Below are 15,348 nucleotides of genomic sequence, written 5' to 3' on the forward strand. Positions count from 1 at the left end.
CAAAAAACCCCCCCCCCCCCCCCCCCCCAGCTTATCCCCTCCTCGTCCCAGTATTAATTCATCCCAGCTTACACTGTACTCATGAAGCCAACGGGCTACTTCTCAAGAAGCGCCAAGGGCCGTAATCATTAATGTCTAAAGATGCAAGACCAGAGTACAAGTGTACCTCTGCCTTGGACGAACCAAATTTTCAACACAGAAATCTACGGACGCAGATGCAAGAAAAGATCGCTCAATGTGCGCATCACGTAGCTGAAAAGAACATTGACTGTTTATGCCGCTGTTCGGTCCTTGAATGTAAGAAGGCAGTCATCCTATAGAAGGTTAGTGAATGATCTGGAGAGATATGGATGGTGCGCAATGCGGCTTACCATAGGGAAAATGGTGGCAAACACCTTGATCACCTCGCTCTGATCGGTGACCTTGTGGTCCCAGTCAAGCAACATACTCGCCTTACCAATCATCAACATGAGGTTGGCTTGCGCGTATGTTTGGCCCAGGCAGTAGTGGGGACCTGTGCCGAATACGAGCCAGTTCTTGGTTTGCTGATCAGCGTTTCCGGTGATCCATCGCTCAGGCTCGAACGAGTCTGGGTTGGGGTATGCTTCAGGATCATGGAGTGCCGGATAGGTGGTAGGAATGACCATGGAGCCCTTGGGAACGGTGTATTCAGGTGTTACAGGGAAGTCCTTCTTAGCCAGGTAAGGAACCATGATGACTGGGGGACGGTAGCGGAGAGTCTCCTTGACGACAGCGCGGGTCCATTGCAACTTCTCGATGGCGTCAAGCGAAAGAGTACCGTGGACATCGCCATTTCTGGCCTTGATGTTCTCCTCGCGGATCTTTTCGAGGTACTCGGGGCGGTCAGCCATGATCTGGAAGAGCCATGTGGCGGCAGAAGAGGTAGCGTCCTGGGAAGCGAAGAGGAAGGTGAAGATGGTCATGGAGATCTCAAGATCGCTGAACCAGCGGATGACAGTCGCGGGCTTCTCGGCGTCATCGACCTTCTCGCCAGCTTCAACCCTCTTGCGGTACTTCTCAGACTCGATCATGTTGTCTACCCAGAAGTCGAGAATGCACTCCTTCTTGCCACCAGCAGCCATGCGGACCTTGCTCTTTGCGGCACACTTGGAGAACTCATCCAGGACCATGTCAGCGCACTTCTTTCCGTACCAGGTCTTGGTGAAGGGGATAATGATAGGGAAGTTGACAAGCTCGAGCGCAGCGGTGATCAGGTAGTAGTCATCGGCGATCTTCTTGACGGCCTCGTCAGAGGTGTAGTGACCAACGAAGGTACGGCAGCTCAACGCAGTGATCATGAGGCGGAACTCTTGCATCCAGGGGATGTGCTTGCCCTTGTTCTCTACTTGCGAAAGCTCCACAAAGCGCTTGAAGTATGTGTTGTAGACTTCCTCCTGGCCCGGTAGGTACTGTTCGAGCGCTTGACGAGTAAACAAGCTGTTGAGACCTTTGCGGTAGTCGACATGGGCACGGCCGTCCAGGAAGACCCAGTTCTCGGGGCGGAGGAGTTTCTGCGCGACATCGACGACGCAGGGCTTAACGAAGGCGGGGGAGTTGAAGATCTTGCGGGCCATGTCGCGGGTAGAGGCAATGACGACGAACCTAGGAGCGGTCAGCATAGGCACAGACTGAGGGCAGGTGACAGGGTGGCATACTTGTGGAAGACGGATACGCAGCTGAGAGGACCCGACATCCATTTTTCGTGGTACTTCTTGAAGTCGGGGTTGACAGACTCGAGGAATGGACCGATGAAGGGTATCTTCCACGAGGGACCGACGATTGAGCCCTTGTTCCAGATGTATTTGACTGCGCGAGTGTCAGCAATGTCCGGCGCAAACGTGACATATGTAATGCCTACACTGGTCGTACGCCACCGCCGTTATGATGAGCGTCAGAGCGAGCTTCCAGGCATTGAAGCCGGAGAAGACGGAGGATAGGAGACCGCTGGTATCGAATTGCTGGAGGACATGCGCAACTTTTGCATCCGCCGTGGGCGAGACAAAACTCGCGTTGACCGCCATGTCGAAGAAATTAGGATCGCGCCGCGCTGTGTTGTGTACGGGGGAGGCGCGAGGGTCGCGGAGGGGAGGACGTAGGGAAGCCAAAGGGAGTCAATCGACGCTGTATTATATTCCCGCGCGAGGACGAAGCCGAAAAGAGGATCTCTGATTGTTTAATTGCAGGGCTTGGCGCGAGCGGTGGCCACTGCAAAAGGAGCCATGTCAATCACATCGACTTTCGGACTCTAGTGCGTTATAGGCCTGGCGCTGCCCGGCGAGTCGGATTTAGCACATCCGGGCGCGCGACGAGTGGACGCCCATGGATGATGCTGCCGTATAGAGCGCGGCATCTGTGGTCGGCGGATACGACCATACGACGCATGCGTGTCGCCGGCACATGCAGTGACGTTGTTCGGAGACTAAGCCTAAGTCGTGCGTTGTCTTAGAAATCCACTGTAGGTCTCAGATCTCGAGATCGAGGGACGGGGACCGCCCCATACAGTTCCTGCCCTGGTTTTCAGGCACGCGGCCAATCGGCATCTTCGCCCGCGCCGCAAGCACGGCATCCAGTTCAAGCTTGCGCATCGCATGTCCAACACGCCACCGGTGAAGTATGCCCATTCTATCGTAATAATATTCGGGTCAACCAATTACATGCTACCAACATCAATGTTCCCAAGGTCGCGGTAGGGATTGTCGCTGCAATGTCAAACAGCGACAAGGCCATACCTGGTCTGACAGTAGTAGTCGTCATCTATGAACATGAAAGCGCCGATAGCATTGATGGCACATCATACAAGGGAAAACCCGAACACGTCTGTAGAATACACCGGGACAAAAAATATAGATTAGAAAATCCCACGTTAATGTAGGCTACAGGGTATTCACTTTTCTCCATTGCCTCTAGTCAAACCTGCGATCAAGAGGCAACGCGTTGATGGAACTGGGCCAGTATCTGCCTTCTGTGATGGGGAGTGTGGCCTCGGTAGCTGTAATCGAGTCCATGCCCCATCGCTCGCGAAGCATATGGTCTACCTCAATAGCGGGATAGCCAAACGAAACGTCGTTCGGATCCATCCATGGGGTTGCAAGGTAAAATTGTGCCACCCAGGTGTTTTCATCCTGATGAATGGCTTTCTCCTATATTACCATTAGCTCAATGTGGGACACTTTGCCTGAGGTTGGCTAATGCTATACTTACTTGCTCCCATTGCTTTTGAGTTAATCCGAATATCCCTGTGATATCACGCGGAAAAGCCGTCATGGGTGGGTCATGATGCGTGACCTTGACAGAGATGTTGTCACAGTCATACTTCATGATGTATACCCAGTTCCTGATAGATTGCAGGAAATTCACGTAGTTGCATTGAGCGCTCACTCCAAACTCGTCATCTGTGAAATCTGGGAGTTCAGTCATGATAACAAATTCGATGTTGATATCGTGCTTGGATCGCTCCCTCAGAAATTGGCTGAGACCTTGCAAGTTTTGCTCAGTGAAGCGGAGGAAGCGTCGTTCGTAGGAGTATTTATCAAGCTCCGTGAAGTGGTCTCTTTGCATGTCTTCGATAAACTGCTCAAATTTGACGCGAACCTGGAGATTCCTGATGTGGTTCCTGGGGTACAGCAGTGGTTTTGTCTGAACGGCCTCCGGTACTTCCCAGGGGGTACCATCTTCGTCGTTGTATCCCACAATGTTGTGGCCGGAGTGGTTCTCGGAAAAGCCGAATATAGCTCGTTCAACGCTGCATATGGAAAACGTATTGAGCGCGTAGTATGTCTTCTGTATCTCATACGCAGCTTCCGCACCAACGTATCTGGGGTCCAGAAAATGGCTGGATGGAAGTGGCATATCCCTCGGTGGCTTGTGTGTGTGTTCTTCTCTGACTCGTCCGTCAGGGAGGACAGTGGTATTATCGTCGTCGACCAAACTCCGATCATAATCCCGATGGATTAACTCCAAGTTCGCGATGCGTTCTGTAAGTTCCAGGCTCAATTGCACATCGTTGCTATCATCGGCTTTCCCCGTCTTCACATCGACGTCCGGATTGTTACCGGTGATAGCGCGGTAAGGAGCTGGTGGTGCTGCCCCCCTGAACGAAATGGTTGGTCCCACGAAGCCGTGGTAATGTTCTCTCCGTAACGGATCGTGAAAAGGCTTATCGTACTTGCGGAAGTGATAGTATGGGCCAACCGGGATCGGACGGTCAGGTTCAACGCAGAGGAACTCGTACACCAAGTCGCGCAGCTCCACGGGGAGCTTTTGATGCATCAAATTCACGAGCCGCAGACAGTCCTTCATTGCGTAGTAGCGTAGATACTTCTGATACACAACATCATTGGCACGTGCTGCCTTGTTGGTCTGTTCAAGCTCGAGCTTCTTTTTAGTGATTCTGCAGGAACGTCAGCTACTCGAATGAACGGTGCGAGTCGTTGCACAAGTCTGCCATAGCTAGGACATGCGGCGCCTACGTCACGGACGCAGTTGTTTCTGGTACTCACAGATCTTGTTCGAATTGCGACTGCACGGCCATCCGACGGACGACCGCTTGTAGCTGTTCGAGCTCATTTGGATCATTCATCTTGCACGCGAAGAGCAAGGAAAATTGAAGTCTGGGGTTGAAGACTTAAACGTGTCGAAGGCGCAATTTATTTATTCTGAAGTCTGAAACGTGAAGCGGGAAGCTCATCAGTGCGGAGTACGACCGGTTGACCCCCACATTTAGCGCGTCACGTCCATTGGCTAGCCCGAAACGCGTCGCGTAGTCACGCCGTCCGCATTCAACCGTCTCCAGGACGTCACCTCGGCATGGGTTGACATGGCCACCATCAAGGCCATCGAGGGCCGCTCTGTGCATCAGATCCAGTCCGGCCAGGTCATTGTTGGTCTGGAGTCAGTCTGCAAAGAGCTTGTCGAGAACAGCATCGATGCAGGCGCCACATCAGTTGGTATGTCTTCGCCCCACGATTTCTGGTTGACATGAGCTGACTGATAGTGAACAGAGGTGCGCTTCAAGAATTATGGCCTGGATGCCATAGAGGTTCAAGACAACGGCTCTGGTATCTCCCCAGACGACTACGAAACGATCGCGCTTAAGCACTACACGTCCAAACTCGCTACCTACGACGACCTTTCGTCCCTACAGACATTCGGCTTCCGTGGCGAGGCCTTGTCGTCGCTATGCGCGCTATCCAACTTTCACATCATTGCGGCTCGACCCTCCGACGGCCCAAAGGGTACAAAGCTGGAGTTCGAGCAGTCCGGCAAGCTGAAGGGGACGTCGGTGGTAGCAGCCAAGCAGGGCACGACTGTGGTGGTCGAGACACTGTTCCATAACCTACCTGTACGGCGGAAGGAGCTGGAGAAGAACATCAAGCGGGAGTACAACAAAGTGCTGCAGCTGCTGAACGCATATGCTTGCATCAGCGTAGGCGTCAAGTTCTCGGTGAGCAATCAGATACCGAAAGGGTGAGTGCAGATCCAATATCCATCCACCCATCCATTGTACTGACTTGGTTAAGGAAGAAGACGGTGGCTTTTTCGACCAACGCGAATGCGAGTACGCGAGACAACATCTCCAATGTCTACGGCGCAAAGACAATTGCTGCCCTGGTTCCTCTAAGCCTCGAATTCGTCATGGACCCTTCGAGCCGGCTGGGTGCCACACAAAGCGCAAAGAACTGGAGCACACAAGAGGAAACAGGTTCAAAAACAGTCAAGATAGTGGGCCACATTTCCCGCCCTGTTGTGGGTGAAGGCCGCCAGACACAAGACCGACAGATGTTCTTTGTGAATTCGCGGCCTTGTGCTCTGCCACAAGTTGCCAAGGCGATCAATGAGGTCTACAGATCCTATAACATCACGCAGTCGGCTTTTATATTTGCAGACATCCAGCTGGACACGAATGCCTACGATGTCAATGTGAGTCCAGACAAGCGGACCATCATGCTCCACGACCAGACTACGCTATTGGAGAAACTCAAGGACGCTCTTCTAGAGCTATTTGAGGGCCATGATCAGAGTGTACCTCAAGCTCAACTCTTGGGCAAGAAGACACCCACATCCGCCTTCAAGCCGCCAACAATACAACCCCGTGAAAGCACCACCCCAGCAATTGCAGGCGACCAAAGTGAATCGGAAGATGCTGTCGAGCCTCCCCAAAAGACTCCAAAGAGAGGTGAATTGCTATCTCCTCAAGACACGCCCGACATGAATGTCCGTCCAGGCTTCGTAAAGGCAAGTCTCATTGAGCGGTTTGCTGGCAGGGACTCCGAAGAACGAACGGTCCGTCCAATGGTAAGACCTAGAAGAGCCAGCTCCTCCAAGAACAGAGAGTCACCCGAAGAGCCCATGTCCGATTCACATGTCCCTTCACGCAGCCCTTCACCAGAGAAAAAGAGTCAGGTCGAGCTAGCGCGCTCAAGGTCACAGTCACCATTGTTTGAACCAGAAGACGAAGCACCAGGGGTTTCGGTCAGGCTTTCACAACCTTCGAAAATCGTACAAGATTTCAATGCCCGCATAGCATCTCAGAGTCCTCACAGGCAGGAGCCAGTCATCTCGTTAAAGCGTCCAGAATCCACTGATGACGGTGACGATGAACAGCAGCCAATCCCGGCCATAGTACAGACACCGCAGAAATCCTGGTCACAAAGTACCATCCAAAACGCCTTTGATCGTATGCGTCCAATGCGCACGCCAATCCAACAAGCTACTATAACTGTTGGTGACACCACGACGGTTTCCACAATCGGTACAGGGAGTCAATCGATGGCTGCCAAACGCTCTAGGATACACACACCCAAGTTTTCTCTCTCCGGTAAGCCGCTGAATCAGACACCAAAGCGGAGTTTATTCAAGAAGGGTATAAGCGGCTTTGCAGCACCGGGTACCCAAGCTGAAAGTAGTGAGGAAGAGGAGAATGATGAGGACGAGGGGGAGGACGAGACTGAAGTCGCGCAGGACAGTCTTATGTCTGATGCACCTGTACGCTCTCCATCTCCGCATAAGCGCCTGCCGTCCCGCGGCTTTGAGGAACCGCGGACGGATGATATCGCTGTCTCATCCAGCGCGCCACCGCCACGCGCAACAGTCATTCCAGAAGACGCTCCAGCAGAGGAAGCCTCATCTGATGGTGAAGCACAGCCTCAAGCTGAAGCTGAAGCCGAGATCACAGATGATGATGAGTATCTAGAAGATTCCGAAAAGAAAGAGAGGGAAGAAGCGAAGATTGCGCAGCTCATTGCTGACGCTGAAGAGGCCGCAGCCCGGCCCACCGAAATGAACCTCAAGCGCGCCAACAAGCTATTCAAGGTTACTCAGAAGAAGTATTGGACCATCAACCTTGAGCGTGTCATCGACACGGATGTGGGTGCCATCGCTCGGCACCTACAAAATGTGCAGGCATCCATCGACGCGTCGATTGCGGAGAGCGATGAGACAACTGCGCTACCGACCAGCACCCAGTTGAATCAGGAAGACCCAGAAGAGCGTCTCAGCCTTACAGTAACGAAAGCCGACTTCAATGAAATGCGCATCATTGGTCAGTTCAATCTTGGCTTCATCATCGCTGTACGGCCGCCTACATCCACATCACCCACGTCAGACCTCTTCATCATCGACCAGCATGCGAGTGACGAGAAGTACAACTTTGAGCGTCTCGCTGCCACGACAACGCTAGTGCCACAGCGACTAGTCCACCCACACCCTCTTGAGCTGACTGCCGTGGAGAAGGAAGTTATCCGCGCGAACAAACCCTCACTCACCGCAAACGGCTTTGTTGTCGATCTAGACACCGAGGATGAAAATGGCGCAGACAACCATGCGCAGTTGGTCTCATTGCCAATGTCAAAAGAAGTCACCTTTACACCTACGGACCTAGAGGAACTCCTCGCACTCATCGTAGAAAGCCCACAGTCTTCGTCCATGTCCACATCGTCGCATATACCGCGCCCCTCCAAGGTCAGGAAGTTACTCGCAAGCCGCGCCTGCAGAAGTTCGGTGATGATCGGTAAGACCCTTCAGACGCCACGCATGCGGGAAATTGTTCGACACATGGGCAGTATGGACAAGCCGTGGGCTTGCCCCCATGGCCGTCCTACCATGCGTCATCTGTTTGGCTTGGAGAAGTGGCAGGGCTGGACTGAGGGGGATGGCGTGACGGGAGTTGATGTTCAGGGCGAGAAGACTGATTGGAACGCGTATCTGAAGGATAGTAAGAGATGATGGAAACGAGAATTGGAGATGACATGCTGCAGAAGGACCAGAATACCCATGTATTATTACGCAACTTGCTACATCAACGCTGTTATCAATGACTTAATAGAACATGTCCACGAGTGTCAATAAATTCTGCACTTTCGTGGACGTGTTCTGTTCGGTCATTAATGATGACGCTGGTGCAGAGCATTGTCCTGAGTACCTACACTTGAGATTGTATCTTACTAGGATAGATCAAACTAGCATCCCGTTCGCAATCGCGGATGTTTGGAATACACGTAGACGTCTCAGTTTCTTACCCGATTTAGGTGTTTGCTCATCAGAGTTCGGCTGCTGGTACGGTCGTTTGGCCAGTACTTCCCGTTGCCCTCTACTGGTTGCGTGTCTTTCTTCTTACTTCTGCATTTGTATTCCTGTCATCTAACTTCTTACGCTTTCGAAAGGATTTCTCAAAACACATCTCAACACAGTGTCTTGCACCTAACCATGGCGGACACTTCTACCTGGCTGATCGCAGGATTTCTTGTTCTCTCCCTCTATCTAGACATCGTCCTAGCGCGAATAGATCTCGTAGATGCATTCCGCGAAGTGGACGAATCGCTTGAAGGGCCTGAGGGACCGAGAGTCAATGATTATCACGACGAGGATCAGCCGGATACCGATGAGAAGGAGGGTTGACCTAGTGCACGGAGACGTAACGTCAATATGGTTACATGCATTGTATGGCAAAGTTAGAAAATAGTGTTTGCTTCTCGAACCAAGACACTTGGAGATGTTGTCACGACGATGTGTCGCTAGGTGTCGTTTCTCACGCTTAAACTGCGTTTGCGCGTTTGCCAGCACGGCTTCCGGTTTCTCGCCAGCGAAGCAGCTTGCTGTTCGGATATCTTCAAACTATCTTTACCTTTCTTCAAGTGCAATGTGCCTTTTTGTCATTCACGATGTGTTCTAAGAACTCGTGTGTACTACCTCCTTCATCGCCACAGCCATGACAACCCCAGACAGCAACTACGATGCCTCAGCCTCCGACTTCACCTGGCCCAACGCCAAAGCACTATGGGTTATGGTCATAATCGCCGCCGGCCTGATCGTGCTACGCATCATTTACAAAGTCTGCATGAAGATGCATCAACGACGGGTCCAGCGAGACAACGAACATGAATTCGCCGATTTGGTACAAGGGTCGACACGAGTTAGGCTGGAAGACGGTGCGATAATGTTACAGAGGCCGTCACGAGCAGTGACGAGAAGAAGCAGTGAAGTCTCGGCTCTACCGCGGTATGAGCGGTTTGATGAAGGGGAATTATGTGACGAGGATGCGCGGATTGAGAAGAGGGGGCGGTATAGTTATGTGTTGGGTGAGCGCTGGCCTGGGAAGAGATAGGGACAAAGAGAAGGAGAATGTTTTCTGGAGGAATGATGTGGCTAGCGCTTTGCGACACTAAGAAGGGGCGATACGCTGGCAGTGGTGATGGCGGAATGACGACCTTGGTGCTTATATCGTTGGAAACCGGCCTCGTCTTCTGTTCCTTCCGCAAAACCCCATACATCGTACTAGATACCTAACGCGTAAGCGTATCTCGATCAAGCACACCCAGACCATTATCAGCGCCTGCAATGAATCAGTTATACGAAATCCTCATGCTCTTCGGCCTTTGCCTCGCCGTTCCGTTGGTATCTTATCTGATCTTTATCACCGTCAAGGAGCCCATGCCAGTGCGCAGCTGAGAACAACTATCGTGCGAGGGATACGCACCCATTTCGCATCCGCGGTTGTGCACAAGACGCTACACAATCAACTCGTTGAAAGGAACAAGACGATCAGGTGTACCAAATGACACGGGTATACAAGCCATGAATGATGCCACCAGAAAAGCTAGTTGGTTGTGTACCTGGAATTGAATATCTATTCGTCACTCTCTTCTTCTTTTCTACTTCATGATCATGAACGTGGACGTGGGCGTCCTCGCGATGTGAAGTGGGTGGCGAGTGACATAGGCACCCAGCCAGTCGTGACGATAAGTGTCATCCACTAATGAATTCACTAATTCTGTTATACTTTCTACCTCTCTGCACATCTTTCGCGACACCGTCTTCTCCAAATCTTGTGCACCACCAAAAAACCTCTGAAGCTCGCGGTACACAATCTAAGAGTAAATTCTCACTCACCCGAAATGCCCAACTCCCCGACCCCCCTCATCTGGCGCTGGGTCCTCTTCAAAGAGTGGCTCCGACGCATGAAGATCAGAACGCGCAACTACCACGCTGGACCCAAGAAAACAGATCCTCAGTCAGACTTATACTACGACTATAGAACGACGCGGCCGAGACCAACGCAGACGGCGGAGAATGCGCATCCGGGGGTGGTGTATTATGCTTAGTAACGGGGTTGGTGGTTACGGTGGTTTCTGATAGGAAGAGCGAGGTCGTTGGAACCTGTGTGTAACGGACGTGTGCAGTGACAAGTGCTAGCTAAGATAGAAAGAAAGCAAGGAAATCGCGGAGTTAGGGGACATGGCGGAGTGATTAACGCTATGCTATTGAGACGCCATCATGTGATCCAGATTTGGATTCGGACTATACTTCTTTTCCAAACGTCTCGTCCTGCGTTGGCTGTCCTGCTGTCGATATCATCATAACAACGCGTCGCGCGTACGTGTGCTCACGATAGATACATCTCTCATTCACTCCTTCATCTGAACACCATGCCCATTGCTCATCTTTCAACAACTGCGACATGGAGATCGAAAGCATAGCAGTAATCTGCCTAGTCATCCTCCTCGTTCTCCTCATTCAGATCATATTTACCTTCCGGCTACTCTTATCTCTCCACCATCGATCTCATGAAAGAGATGAGGAGCATGGCCTGCGCACTATACCTATTATGCCTCAAGCCACATCTATACAGGAAGAAGTGCAGCCACCACCGCATAGCGTCGCACAACGCCTTACTATACCAGGACCGGCATATCCATCGAGCTCTAGATACAGTGTCCGATCAGACATCAGCGACTCGTCATCCCATTACGAAGAGTCTCCGAGCCTCTCCCACAGAGTAGACGTTCTCGGTAAAGGTAAGGAAACGCAAATATCGCACAGTGACTCAAGATACGAATGTGGAAACCCTTTTACGAACGACGTGGTGAATAAGACAAAAAGAAAAGATATACTAGAAGAACTATGGGATTAAAAGCCTTGAAGTCGTTAGAGCAAAGCTGATAAGGGAAACAAACGCTGGGGGGAGGAGTTAGGCGCGCATGATAGGCGCATCTGGCAAGGTGACGCACCCACATGATGTAGAGGGCAAGCCGGAATATGTATATATAGCGCCCTGCTACTACGCTACATTAGCTTCTCCAATAGCTTCATTCAGTCATAAAACAACCCCCATCCATCCACTCAACCTCCCCCGAATCATGACAGGTATAATCCAAAACCCAAACCAACACCCTCCAAACATGGCCCCATGTTTTCCGTACTTCGCGATAGGCGTCCTAGTAGGCATCCTCATCGCAGCACTATGCTGTGCCATATATGGCTGTGGTGTCGTTCTTGCACGAGATAGAAGACCTGGTCTGAGGAGAATGCCTTCGGAAAGCTCATCAGGCTATTACGCTGATGATGAAAGTGAGCCGATTGGAAGTGACGCTTCATTGACACAGCATGTGTTTATCGAGCCGGATTATACAGCGACGACACCTGTGAGGTGGTCGGATGCCGGGCACTGAACCTGAAGATGATGAGATACTTAGTGTTTGCGTCACCGTGTCAGGGTGTGGATTTGCGCGCTGGCAATAAGTTGGTGGCCAGAGGATCAATCGGTTGCGTTGGCATCGCATCTATGACACCGCGACTCTGGCGTTCGATCAGATGTCGAATGGGGAGCAAACCGATTGCATGGACTTCAAAGGTAGACAGCGTAGCTATCAAACGGTTAGTGAAAGCCAACCGCTGAAGATTTACGTCTCCGACCACACCAGGTCACCAACTCGCGTATAACCACCCTCCAAACTCTTCTTCACGCAGACGATCCCATCTCCCTCCAAAAGCCATGAAGATAAAAGCTGAGCCTAGCGTAGCCATTGGAGTATACATGGTGATGGTCACTAACTGTGTACTCAAGATACCCACAGTCCCACTAGCGACATCGATCAGACCAGGAACCTTCAGTAAGCGGAATCGTCGAGTGCTGGGAGAGCTGAAGCGAAGGCTCAAGAACGAAATTTATGGATTCCCCCAGGTCGACGAAAATCCTACCATGTCGGATGCGGAATATTTTGGATGGACGGCAGCGTGTTGAAATGGCACACGCAAGATACTCTAAATGTGCATTACTATCTTGAAAATCAGCATGTGGAACCGTCCTAGACATCCGTCTATGCATCCTGAGGCCCCATGTCAAACAACAAGAACTCCGCAGGTTTCTCGCCCACACTCTCAATCTCAATCTTGCCAGGCCCGCTCGCTCCCTCAATATACGCGCCATCGCCCTCCCCAAACACCTGATCCCCAATCTTGATCTGCGCCCCACCCTGCTTAGGCTGCGACCGTCCACCCATGACAACATGAGCGAACAGCTTCCTCGGCCCCTCAGCAACAAGCTCATGAACGACCTTCTTGCCCGGGCTCAAAATCGACGCATCCATGCTAAGATCAGCCTGCAGCCCAATAGCACCCTTGCTCTTCTCCAACCTGTCCGTAGACTCCATTATCCTAACCAGCTTATCCGTCTTCTCCTCGTCGGTGAACTTCTTCGTCTCGTAATGCGGCTTCAGACCACGCTTGTTGGGCTTGGCCCAGATCTGGAGGAAGTGGACTTCGGAATCGGTGTTGCGGTTGTATTCCGAGTGGCGGATGCCCGTGCCGGCGGAGGTGAATTGGACTTCGCCGCGCTTGAGGTTTTCGAGGTTGCCCATGCTGTCTTTGTGTTCGAGGACGCCGTTGACGATGTAGCTGAAGATGAGGAATTCGGCGTGGCTGTGCGTTCCTGTTTGGTAGTGTTAGAAAGGAGTAGGCGTGTATATGGGACGGGGTGTACGTACCGAAACCGGTGCCGGCCTTTACTCTGTCTTCGTTGATGACCCTCAGTGGGCCGAAGCTCTCGTGTCTGGGGTCGTAGTACGAGGCGAAGGAGAAAGTGTGGTATGTGTACAGCCAGTCGTGATCGGCATGTCCGCGTTGCGACCAACCGCGCTTGGTGAGCTTCATCGAAGTTGAGCCTGCGGTCGACATTGCGCGTGTGGCGGGTTTGGTAAGAACAGCAGGAAACCAGATACTGCGGAACGTGCTTGAGAAAGCCAGGATGATTGCGAAAAGACCAACGACTACTGTAAGTGTCTTTGTGGTTGTCGAATACGAAGTATCGGTTGTAGTGGAACGATGTTCACCAGATGTGTCTGTCATCACGAAAGGAAGAATCCTGGCATCGAAAGCGTCGAGGCGCCTTTATAGGTGTTAGTAGGGGGAGGGTTAGTTCGCGCATCATGTCGAAGCTTCATTGACTTCGCGCATCGCATTTGCAATGAGTGACTAAGGCACGGCCAGGTTAGTAACAGCCTCTTGTGGGGAAGAGAGAAGACGCTTGCTAACCAGGCGGATTACCGATGGATGACGGAATCACCCCTGCTTCTTTCTCAGCTAGCCCTCATTGGACGCTTGCCGAAGGCGTTGCGGAACAAGTCCGATCACAGCACTACGACCAAACTATTGCGATTCGCGCGTTGTTTACCTGCTACCGTTCTGAGTTGACGTACCGGCACGAGGAAGAGTTAGAAACGTGGATTACCAACTGTACTGGTGGTTGTGCAGGTTTGCAAGCATAATCGCGGATCGGTATCTACCCGTGAACCACCAACATGGCACTGACCAACTTCAACCCCGATGCATTCTTCGAGGCCTGGACAGAGAAGGAATACTCTCCAACCCACAGCAACAAGCCATTAGCACAATGTATAGGAGAATCCTTCGGCATCCCCCCAACCGACAAATACATCTACCGCGCCCAAGCCGAAACAACCCTCCACGCAACCCAAAGAGCCATTGAAGCGAAGCGAGCCCACGGTCTCCATGGATGGTATCATGACGACGAAGGAAAGGCCTTCGACCCGCCCCAATACCCAACACCAGAAGAGATCCAAGCCTACACCACCCTCTTCTCCCCCCAAAACAACCTCCCCACAGCCCTAAACAACTTCACAAAATCCGCAAAAGCCGACACCCTGCGCAAACGCATAGGAAACCACCTAACAACCCGCTTCCTCAACAACTCAACCCAAACCCTGCTCCCAGCGAAAAGAGACCCCAAAAAAGCCCCCCGCCAACACAAAAACCCCTACCTCGATCTGTGGGCCTACTCCTGTGAAGAACTAGAATGGGCGGGACCTTTACCCTCAACAACAAATACGCGGATCTCGCATCACATCCTCCCAATCTTCTACCACCATTTCGGCTGCGTCGTCCCGTCTTACGCCGCTTTGCATGTTTTGGCTAAACTCGCTCAGCCGGCGCGGCCGGCAAAGGAAGATGTATTGCCTATTCTGGATGTGGGGAGTGGAAATGGGTATTGGACGTATATGCTCCGCAACTTTCCTGTTTCGCATATTGGTACGGAGAAGGGACTTGATGTACGGGCTATTGATAATCAGGTTAGTGAGTATCGGGTGACGTGGATCAAAGATACTATTATCATGGATGGGAAGGAGTATCTCAAACGCCATGATGGCGGGAAGGGGTGTGTGTTGTTGCTTGTTTATCCGCAGGCGACAGGGGGTTTCACGGGCCCGCTGCTTAAGGCGTTCGCGGGGGACAGGATTGTAGTTGCAGGGACGCAGAATGGGAATGGGTTTACGGGGTTTCAGGATGTGGTGGTTGATGAGTGGGTGGAGAAGAATCTTAAACAATTTGAGTTGGTGCTTAGGATGCCGTTGCCGAGTTTTGCGGGCAAGGACGAGGCGCTATTCGTGTTTGAGAGGAGGAAGTAGGAGAGTGGAATGAGAAGGGAAGGCACAAAGATCACGACCGCAAGACATAGAGCTTGCACCATACAGCATTGTACAGCTGATCATATTCATCATTCATAGCGTAGGACATGCCAGTACCTATATTCGCTTC

The 15,348-nt window shown here is 51.9% G+C and overlaps 5 protein-coding genes across 5 annotated transcripts; 2 read left to right on the forward strand and 3 right to left on the reverse strand.

Annotated features, from left to right (window-relative positions):
• Positions 1–272: 272 nt before the first annotated feature.
• On the reverse strand, positions 273–2,042 carry J4E92_009676 (uncharacterized protein; the record flags this gene model as incomplete). Its single annotated transcript, XM_051501019.1, has 4 exons — positions 273–314; positions 372–1,623; positions 1,677–1,827; positions 1,880–2,042. The coding sequence occupies 4 exons, from the start codon at positions 2,040–2,042 to the stop codon at positions 273–275; spliced, it is 1,608 nt and encodes a 535-aa protein (XP_051348750.1).
• An 882-nt stretch (positions 2,043–2,924) lies between these two features.
• Positions 2,925–4,600, reverse strand: J4E92_009677 (uncharacterized protein; the record flags this gene model as incomplete). Its single annotated transcript, XM_051501020.1, has 3 exons — positions 2,925–3,161; positions 3,223–4,411; positions 4,521–4,600. The coding sequence occupies 3 exons, from the start codon at positions 4,598–4,600 to the stop codon at positions 2,925–2,927; spliced, it is 1,506 nt and encodes a 501-aa protein (XP_051348751.1).
• A 237-nt stretch (positions 4,601–4,837) lies between these two features.
• Positions 4,838–8,916, forward strand: J4E92_009678 (uncharacterized protein; the record flags this gene model as incomplete). The annotated part of the gene is made up of 4 exons (XM_051501021.1): positions 4,838–4,967; positions 5,022–5,487; positions 5,541–8,233; positions 8,783–8,916. The coding sequence occupies 4 exons, from the start codon at positions 4,838–4,840 to the stop codon at positions 8,914–8,916; spliced, it is 3,423 nt and encodes a 1,140-aa protein (XP_051348752.1).
• Positions 8,917–12,614: 3,698 nt separating this feature from the next.
• On the reverse strand, positions 12,615–13,470 carry J4E92_009679 (uncharacterized protein; the record flags this gene model as incomplete). The annotated part of the gene is made up of 2 exons (XM_051501022.1): positions 12,615–13,225; positions 13,281–13,470. The coding sequence occupies 2 exons, from the start codon at positions 13,468–13,470 to the stop codon at positions 12,615–12,617; spliced, it is 801 nt and encodes a 266-aa protein (XP_051348753.1).
• A 623-nt stretch (positions 13,471–14,093) lies between these two features.
• Positions 14,094–15,218, forward strand: J4E92_009680 (uncharacterized protein; the record flags this gene model as incomplete). The annotated part of the gene is made up of 1 exon (XM_051501023.1): positions 14,094–15,218. The coding sequence occupies one exon, from the start codon at positions 14,094–14,096 to the stop codon at positions 15,216–15,218; it is 1,125 nt and encodes a 374-aa protein (XP_051348754.1).
• Positions 15,219–15,348: the final 130 nt, after the last annotated feature.

Source organism: Alternaria infectoria (assembly GCF_024043175.1).
Source record: "Alternaria infectoria strain BMP 0036 chromosome Unknown scaffold_26, whole genome shotgun sequence".
Classification (NCBI taxonomy): Eukaryota; Fungi; Ascomycota; class Dothideomycetes; order Pleosporales; family Pleosporaceae; genus Alternaria; species Alternaria infectoria.